Source organism: Oncorhynchus tshawytscha, linkage group LG33 (genome assembly GCF_018296145.1).
Source record: "Oncorhynchus tshawytscha isolate Ot180627B linkage group LG33, Otsh_v2.0, whole genome shotgun sequence".
In the NCBI taxonomy this organism is placed as follows: Eukaryota; Metazoa; Chordata; class Actinopteri; order Salmoniformes; family Salmonidae; genus Oncorhynchus; species Oncorhynchus tshawytscha.
Window position 1 is genome coordinate 17,710,923 of NC_056461.1, and position 9,958 is coordinate 17,720,880.

At 43.4% G+C, this 9,958-nt stretch overlaps 1 protein-coding gene across 6 annotated transcripts in view; it reads right to left on the bottom strand.

Moving 5' to 3' along the window:
- LOC112234446 (rhotekin) overlaps positions 1-9,235 on the bottom strand; it is a 97,965-nt gene extending 88,730 nt beyond the window's left edge. For 4 of the 6 annotated variants that reach the window (XM_024402578.2, XM_024402579.2, XM_024402580.2 and 1 more), the window contains exons 1-3: positions 8,921-9,235; positions 1,291-1,490; positions 1,144-1,205 (exon numbers count right to left, since the gene is read on the bottom strand). In XM_024402578.2, coding sequence (XP_024258346.1) covers positions 1,144-1,205; positions 1,291-1,490; positions 8,921-9,028 — 370 coding nt within the window. In that variant the 5' untranslated portion in view covers positions 9,029-9,235. Of the gene's footprint in view, positions 1-1,143; positions 1,206-1,290; positions 1,491-2,286; positions 2,319-6,390; positions 6,514-8,920 lie in introns of those variants that run through there. The other 2 variants (XM_024402581.2, XM_042311396.1) reach the window with 2 other exon arrangements.
- Positions 9,236-9,958: the final 723 nt, after the last annotated feature.

Consider the following 9,958-nt stretch of genomic DNA (forward strand, 5'->3'; position numbering starts at 1 on the left):
AAGTCCAGTACCCAGTTGCACAGGGCGGGGTCGAGACCCAGGGTCTCGAGCTTGATAACAAGTTTGGAGGGTACTATGGTGTTAAATGCTGAGCTGTAGCCGGTGAACAACATTCTCACGTAGGTATTCCTCTTGTCCAGATGGGTTAGGGCAGTGTGCAGTGAGGTTGAGATTGCATCGTCTGTGGACCTAACAGATGGAGTCATGGTCAGATTTGCCAAAAGGAGGGCGGGGGAGGGTCTTGTATGCATTGTGGAAGTTAGATTAGCAGTGGTCATGTGTGTTCCTCGCTCGTGTACTGCAATCGATATGCTGATAGCCTTGTTCTCAGATTAGCTTTGTTAAAATCCCCAGCTACAATAAATGCAGCCTCAGGATATATGGTTTCCAGTTTGCATAAAGTCCAGTGAAGTTCCTTGATGGCCGCATTGGTATCCGCTTGCGGGGGGACAAGGCTGTGACAATAACCGAGAAGAGTTATCTTGGGAGATAATACGGTCAGCATTTGATTGTGAGGAATTCTATGTCAGGTGAAGAAAAGGACGTGAGTTCTTGTATGTTGTTACAATTACACCCACACTTCTTACCAGAGAGATGTTTGTTCCTGTTGGCGCAATTCACTGAAAATCTGACTCAGAGCATGTCCCCATCTAGCCATATCACCGTGAAACAGAGTATGTTGCAATCCCGGATATCTCTTTGGAAAGCAACTCTTGCCCTAATTCCTCGACTTTGTTAACTAGGGACTGGACATTAGCGAATAATATACTCGGAAGCCGTGGGTAGTGTACGCATCCGAAGCCCCACTAGAAGACCGCTCCGGCACCCTCTCCTCCGACGGCTTTATTTTGGGTCGGCCTCTGGAATTAGTTCAAATGCCCTGGCAGGTGCAGACAAAGGATCCGCTTCGGGAAAGTCGTATTCCTGGTCGTAGTGTTGGTTGTGCTGGTAAGTTGACATCTCTGATATCCAATAGTTCTTCCCGGCTGTATGTAATAACACTTAAGGTTTTCTGGGCTAACAATGTAAGAATAATACATACAACAAAAAATACTGCACAGTTTCCTAAGGACATGAAGAGAAGCTGCCATCTATCGGCGCCATCTTACAATGGTGTCTGTGTGCGCATGTGTACAAGCTCACCTGAGATGGCCACATGACCCATGCAGGGCAGCCTCTCATCCAGTGACCCACCAATACAGGACCTGCAGCGGAGAATACAGTGGTTTTATTTATTTACTAAATTGTTATGACAGCAAACTGCCCCCACCCACCCACTCTCTCTCCTACCTGTGGCCTACTCTCTGCAGGACCTGGGCCTCCCTCATCCTCTGCAGCTGGCTGAGCAGGGCCAGGATGCGGGTGTTGCAGGTGAGCAGGCTCTTGGAGGCCTCCAGAGCCTGGTCTCTCTGGGAGCACGCAGCCAGCAGCTTACTGGCCCCCTCACGCATCCGCACCTCGCGGTCTATCTGACGCTGCACCTCACCATCCTGAGTGGTTGAGTGACAGAGGAGAGCAAGAGCAATAGGGAGAGAAAGATTACAGAAAAGTTAGGAGAGGCTCTACTTTACTCATCAGTTTGTGTACAGCTAGGTGACCCTTCCTCCACATTCAACAATGCCATATCTAACAACAGCTCCCAACACTACCCGACTCAACAGAAGTCAGAGGTCTTGGACCAGACCGAGTCAGAAGGATGAGGGCAGTAAGGATATATTCTGTCCTGTTTACCAGAAACCCTAGACAAACAAGCAGCTTGGGCTTTCCACTTCAAACAGCACAAGAGGATTCACACCCACCATCTCAGTTTGTTCTGAAATTGTCTGTAGTTAGAAACAGATAAAATGAGCATTCCTGCAACATTTTGATGGAATATAATCTGATCTCTTGAGAAGTTAAGATTATTGATTGGGCCCAAATTGGCCATTTAAAATGTATAGGATTCATCTAGTATTCAATAAATATAGTACCTAACATCCAATGTGGTCCAAACTTTTTCCTTACAATTAATAAGATATGAGGAATCCCCCCCAAAATTTAAAGAAACACCTGCTCTTTCCATGACAGACTGGCCAGGTGAATCCAGGTGAAAGCTGTGATCCCTTATTGATGTCACCTGTTAAACCCACTTCAAATCAGTGTATATGCAGGGGAGGAGACCGGTTAAAGAATGGTTTTTAAGCCTTGAGACATGGATTGTGTGTGTGTTCCATTCAGAGAGTAAATGGGAAAGACAAAAGATGTAAGTGCCTTTGACCGGGCTGTGGTAGTAGATGCCAGGCGTACCGGTTTGAGTGTGTCAAGATCTCCAACGCTGCTGGGTTTCTCATGCTCAACAGTTTGCTGTGTATATCAAGAATGGTCCACCACCCAAAGGCCATTCAGCCAACTTGACAACTGTGTGAAGCACGGGAGTCAACATGGGTCAGCATCTCTGAGGAAATAAATATTAATGTTTGGTACAATCAGTGTACATAAACCTCGTACCCATTGTTTCTTGAAGAATATTACTTAGAAATGCCTCATGAGCCCCTTTCCTCAGCGGTTTACCAAAACAGTGGCGAGGTGCTGGCTTTGTTGTTGTTTGGCACTTAAGACTCAAGTCAAGAAGAACGCTGTCTGTTCGGTCATGATGTAGTCTCTGAGCTCTCCTCACAGTCTTCTAACCTGTCCACTCAGATAATAAACACCATGTCCAAAAAAAGCACTTCAGTGTCAGACAACGAGGAGGAACACCAGAGGACAGTCAGACATCCGAAAGAGACACACCCACCCACCCACTTAAAATTCCTATCCTACCCTACCACTCAGTGGCCTTGTGATTTGAGTAACCGCCCTGAGATTGAATGGTTGGGAGTTCGATCCCTGGCCGATTCATACCATAGACTGTAAAAATGGGACCCGGTGCGTCACTGTTTTGCACTCCGCATTAAGGGGATAGAGTCTAGGTAAGGCCCTTCTAAAGACGAGCTTCCTGTCCAGGGGGTGTAGTTGTTCATCAAGCTGCCTCACGCTACAGAAATAGGAGAGACCATCCTGGGGGCCTCATTTTCTTTTAAAAAGCTGAGTACATTCGCCGTTGGAGATCGCATAACTGGGCGTGTAGTCCTTATGTTTCATTATATAAATCACTCAAATTGCAGGACCTCTCTCCTTTTCTGACATGACTTACAGTATTTCTGCTTCTATAACCTAGGCCGACAACAAATATTACCATTCATCCATCCACTATTTTAAATATTTGACAACAATACAAGGCCACAGCATGGTGTTGCTGTGTGATAGAAGCACAACATCATTTCCTATTTAATTTCACAGCCTATACCAAGGCAGGAGATAGATCACAATCATCGATTGATAAACAAAATATTGAACAGTTCCTCTGGCATAGAAATGTAGGCTATAATACTTACTTTTAAATTGCTTTAATAAGCTATCAATCCTTCAGAATGCGTGGCCAGTGGTTGGCGCTCGCTATAGCATGCATGTTTAATTTGAAAAAGTCACTGCAAGATAATCCATCCACCTAACAGGTGTGGCATATCAAGAGGCTGATTAAAAAGCATGATCATTACACAGGTGCAGGGCAATAAAAGGGAACTCTAAAATGTGCAGTTTTGTCACACAATCCCACAGATGTCTTTTCTTATTTTTTTTAAGGAGTGTGCAAGTTGGCATGCTGACTGCAGGAATGTCCACCAGAGCTGTTAGAGAAGTTGATGAATTTGGCAGTACATCCAACTGGCCTCACCACAGTCGACCAAGTGTAACCACACCAACCCATGAACTCCACATCGGGCTTCTTCACCTGCGCGTGTGAGACCAGCCACCCAGACAGCTGATGAAACTGTGGGTTTGCACAACCTAAGAATTTCTGCACACACTATCAGAAACATCCCAGGGAAGCTCATCTGCGTGCTTTTCATCCTCACCAGGGTCTTGCAGACTGCAGTTCAGCGTCGTAACCAACTTCAGTGGGAAAATGCTCAACATCGATGGCCACTGGCACACTGGAAAAGTGTGCTCTTCACAGATGGCAGACAGACAGTGTGTATGGCGTCATGTGGACGAGCGGTTTGCTGACGTCAACCTTATGAACAGAGTGCGTCATGGTGGCGGTGGGGTTATGGTATGGGCGGGCATAAGCTACAGACAATGAACACAATTGCATTTTATCGATGGCAATTTGAATACACAGAGATACCGTGACGAGATCCTGAGGCCCATGGTCATGCCATTCATCCACTGCCATCATCTCATGTTTCAGCATGATAATGCACGGCCCCATGTCGCAAGGATCTGGAAACGATTCCAAATAGATTAGGGCCTAATTTATTTATTTCAATTGACTGATTTCCTTATATGAACTGTAACTCAGTAAAATCTCTGAAATTGTTGCATCTAGATTTTTGTTCAGTGTATTATATTTACTGAATATTATACAAATCCTATAAAGAAATAAAAATGGCCAATTTGGGTGCAATCAATTAGTTTAATTATATTTCAACAAAATAATGTTGCAGGAATGCTAATCTTATACATTTTAACCACCAAAACCATTTCAGAAGAATCTGAGATGGTGGGTGTCATGGCTTACTGAAATGACATGGAACAACCCAGCTAAAGTATCAGGGTTTGGCCTGTGTGTGTGTGTGTGTGTGTGTGTGTGTGTGTGTGTGTGTGTGTGTGTGTGTGTGTGTGTATGCGCCCACTGGCATTGGTACCTGGCAGGATAATTAATCAGATCAGACTGCTAAGACAATACGTTGTGGGGCAAAATGTGGTGACCTTATCTAGCCATGTGACTTATGCTGTATTGTTTTAGGTTTTGTGGCAACATTGGTTTAACTCTATCTGACTATACACATTCAAACCAGGTTAAGATTGGAGGATTAGAAGAGATCAATGATCATGCTTTGTGCGGCTGCTACATCATTTAATTATAGTATTTTGACCATTACCCTCAATGGTAACTCAGTAAAACTGAGTTAACACAAAAACTGAGTTAAACATAAGAATTCCTGTATTATATTTACGATATTAACTGACTTGCCTAGTTAAATAAAATGACTGTCACATGGGGATTTGGTTGTTCAGAGTTAAGTACACTGAACTAAAGTTTAATGGGGCTCCCGAGTGGCACAGCGGTCTATAAGGCACTGCATCTAAGTGCTAGAGGTGTCACTACCCACCCTAGTTCGATCCCGGGATGTATCGCAACCAGTCCCGTAGGGCGGTGCACAATTGGCCCAGCGTCGTGCTGGTTAGGGCCTGGGTAGGTCGTTTGGCAATTTGGCCTGGGTAGGTCGTCATTGTAAAATAAGAATTTGTTCATAACTAACTTGTTTAGTTTTTTAAAATAATTTAAAAATGGGATCTATCCATGCTTATAGAAACACAACATACCATGTTTAGCATTCCTGCAACATTATTATGTTGTGTTTCTATAAGCATGGATAGATCCCATTTTTAAATTATTTTAAAAAACTAAACAAGTTAGTTATGAACAAATTCTTATTTTACAATGACGACCTACCCAGGCCAAATTGCCAAACGACCTACCCAGGCCCTAACCAGCACGACGCTGGGCCAATTGTGCACCGCCCTACGGGACTGGTTGCGATACATCCCGGGATCGAACCAGGGTGGGTAGTGACACCTCTAGCACTTAGATGCAGTGCCTTATAGACCGCTGCGCCACTCTGGAGCCCCATTAACCTTTAGTTCAGTGTACTTAACTCTGAACAACCAAATCCCCATGTGACAGTCATTTTTATTTAACTAGGCAAGTCAGTTAATATCGTAAATATAATACACTGGGCCAAATGTGCGCCGCCCTATAGTACTCCCAATCACAGCCGGTTGTGATAAAGCCTGGATTCGAACCAGGGTGTTTGTAGTGACACCTCTAGCACGGAGATGCAGTGCCTTAGACCGCTGCTCCACTCGGGAGCCAAAAAGGTTTAAAAATAATAATTGTCCAAGTATGTCCAAATGAACTGTGTTATTTATGTCTGATGTCTCTTCCCTTGAACATCTACCAGTTACCTACCAGGATATAGCACACCTGACACGAGGTCCCTGATTACCATGTCTGTGCAGAAACATAAGAATTCCTATCCAGGCCCAACTTCAAACAGATGTCTACACAGCCCAAATTCCGACTAGAGACCATATTCCTTCCAATACATCAATCAGATTCTTCACTAGCCATCTTGTACACACATAAATACATGATCCTAAATACGTGATCATGGGCGCTCCTGAGAAAGATTTTCTGAGTATATTCACACATGTACACCATATATTACAAGCATCCCTACGCAACGACCAAGCTATCGTAAAAAGGTCTGGTACTGCCTCTGTACCAACACTGTTCTGTACACTCACCTGGTTATTTTCAAAGATGTTCATGTTCCTCGATCCACCATCTACTTTGTGAATGACTCCACCAGTTTTATAATACAGAATATGCAGTCCAGTCTAGTTTGAGTTAAAGCTACAGTCAGCCAGAGAGACGAGAGAAGGTCCAGTCAACAGGGAGTGGAGGCGGGGATTTTACATGGATTAGTATGCCTTGTTATTTCAAGTCCCAGACTAGTCCCCACCTCTGGGGAGACTAACCTAATACCTGGGTGTGCTTTACCTGACAACATGTAATATACAGGCCATAGTCATATGTCATATAAACAGATATCTTACCACCATCTACAGCTCTGACCTATTGTTAGCATGCCGTTTTCATCATGGTTCAGACAAAGTATTAAACTATTTGCATGTACTGTACTGTAATATGAGTTGATTTTAGGCAACAGTGCCCTCTCCTGGACTGTTCTGTACTACATCCAATGGCCAATCTATTTGTAGTTCATAGAGCACATGGTTACAGACCTCAGGCAGTGAGACAGCATTGTCAAATCCATTCAACTCTAGAGGAGGAGGGTTGGAGCCAATAATGTATAAAAGGATTTGGACTGCCTAGTGGGTTACTGGCCAGTAAAAACACAATGAAATGCTGTCCAATCTGATATTGGAACCTGCCACAGTATTATCAAGGCTCTCTACACTGCAGCACTATGCAGAGATGTTAATGGGTGGTAAAGCTAGCTCACTCTGGCCTACTGATCTAAGGTCAGTCAACTGCAGAGGAGGACAGGACATGGATTATTTTAGCCCTTGATCATGACTCCGTTCCATTACACATACGAGTCATAGGACGAAGCGTCTTCTGTACGGGGGACTTTTGTTAAGAGCTGCAACGTTCGGTCTGAACATTAACATGCATCGCGTGGGGTACGGTTTTGGATGCATAAGGACCATATCTTTAATATCAGCAAGAAAAAAATAATTAAAAAACGAAAGGTTAAATTTATACACACGTTAATAGGTGTTACAGCATTTGTTTATGGAAAACAGATGGAAGACAGAGTGGACTACCTGTGCTAATTAGCTAGCTTAAAGCTGATGTAGTTTTAAGCTACATTTGAACCCAACCAATGTTTTTAACCTAGACCCATGTCTTAAGCCGTGACCCCCCAAAAAAATTGAGCCAGCAACCAACTTGTGGACATCACACATGGACGGTCATGGACGGTCATGATTAGGTCAATATTAGGCTTACTACACAGGACACCGGATGGTTTCCCCCAATGGCAGCATCATATACTGCAGGCTAAAACCCCAAGCTGCTCTCAGACAGAACAGTCATTGTGTGAGACTGACCGCATAGTTAGAGAGGTAACAGAAGTTATGGATCAATCATTCACTGTGACAAATGGAGCCGTCTGGTCTTCCGGCACTTGAGCAATGATATGAGTCACAGTCTGGTCTGCTCTCCTCCCACTCCCTGGCGTTAAGTCAGGTGTGTGGGTGTTTGTGTGTTGGGATTTCAGCTCTTCATCTCCCATCTTCTCTCTATATCTCTCCTTCTCCCCTCCGTCTATTCTTCAATTCACCTGAAGATGCCCCTTGGTCTAAGTCTTGGTTGGTGACTTTATTATGTAATCAGTTGATTCTGTGAGTCTGAAAAAACATTCCATGTTTTTATGCAGCTGATAAAAGTGTTAAATGAGTCTGATAAGAAATCTGGCTGTGCCAAGTATAAAGAGTAGAGGGCAAAGATCTTGGGGGGGAAATGACATAGTTGGAATAAAAGCGTTGCATTTCCCATGGGAGGGAGGAATGGAGAGAGAGAGAATTAATGTGTATATGAACTATCAATTATTTCAAGCATCGCATCACCTCTTATTAGTGACTTAAAGAGTTACTGTTACTCAAGACAAACAATATAATTTCATGGCCAGGAAGCAATATGTACCTTTCAACTAGATTACTCAGGTATGAGTCATTTCACAAGTTCCGAGAACCATTTAGGATTTTTGTCATTTCCAGTATGTGATGTCATTGTATCAATCACCAAAAGCCACAATAATTTTTCTCCGGGGGGAAAGAAATCTAAGCAATATTGTTAAAGGGGCAATCTGCTTTTGCTACGTACATTTTTTGCAGGATTATAAATGATATACACTCATTGACTCTTGAAGAATAGAACTTCTAAATTACTCATGAGCTTAGTTCAACTGACCTAGCCCATTAGAACTATAACTTTGATATATTGGATGGTCAGTCCTTTCAGCAATAGCTCTGTCTATGAATTTAAGACTAACATTTCTCCAGGCTTATCCCTTCGTTTTTTAGAAATCCAAAAAGGGTCGGCGGTGCCCTTTGTTATTGTTTTAAGTTGCCCCTTTACATTATAGTTACGAGCAAAGCACACTACTTATTTCAAATAGCCTGATATATTGTGATACAATTGATCAATAGAGAACTCAAATACACCGCATCAACAGCAGAAAACAGGAAAATATGGTATAACGCATTCGCTTCACTTTGTGGAGCGAAACGTTAGCTCTCCACTCACCTGTGCCGTGTCCGTAAGAGTGTTGAAATGCCCCCGTCGTCGTATTTCCAGATCCAATGCTGACCCCCTTGCTACCGTGGTTCTCGACACCTGATTTCGGCAAAACATTCTAATAACCTACCAAGTCAAAACGATTCTTGAAAAGCTATGACAAATGGTAGCCTGAAAATGATAAGACCCGCACTATGACTACTATTTTATAGTAGAAGCTATCGAGAAATGAATAAGTTATTCAAGAAGTTATAGTAAGGTCCGTGGGTCATCGTCGTGTTGGTAACGTTACTACTATCCAAGGAGCCAGGGGTGCGGTTGGGTTGGGGGCGTGGAGGAGAATAATTCTTCTTCGGTATCAGGGCGTTTGCACATTTGTTTTGCATGCCGCCACCTATTGATCAAGTTACACTTTGTGAAATGAAAATGAACTACCAACCAATCCTACACCTATAATAGCACTATTTTAAAATATATATAATAATTACAAATAAAATACAATTTAAAAAAAACACCCCATTCCACTACTTTGACCCTAACTGATCCTACACCAGGCCAACGGCCTGGGACAATGGGACACTTTTGTTTAACACACCTTGTAACTCTGCAGTAAAACCTCTACACCCAAGTACTTCTCTGCAGCTGCCACCACCACATCTATTCTCTGTGATTTACGTTCCATTGCTGTGGTACAGTTGATAACCATGACAATGAATGTTAAGAAGCCAACATTACTGAAGCACACATTTTTATCACTCTGTATTGGCCTAGGACTACTACTCACCCTTGACCCATCCTCCTCTACTCTCTTCATTGCCTCCGCATATGACACCTTCTGTTCTACTCTGACCCTGGCAACCGGTCTCTCTCAAACCAGGAACTTCTGATCTCCAGCAACATGAGTACCCACACAAATGGGCATTTTCTCATGCCCTCATGCACACTTCTGCGTCGTGCTTCTACACCTGCATTGCTTGCTGTTTGCGGTTTTAGGCTGGGTTTCTGTACAGCACTTTGAGATATCAGCTGATGTAAGAAGGGCTATAT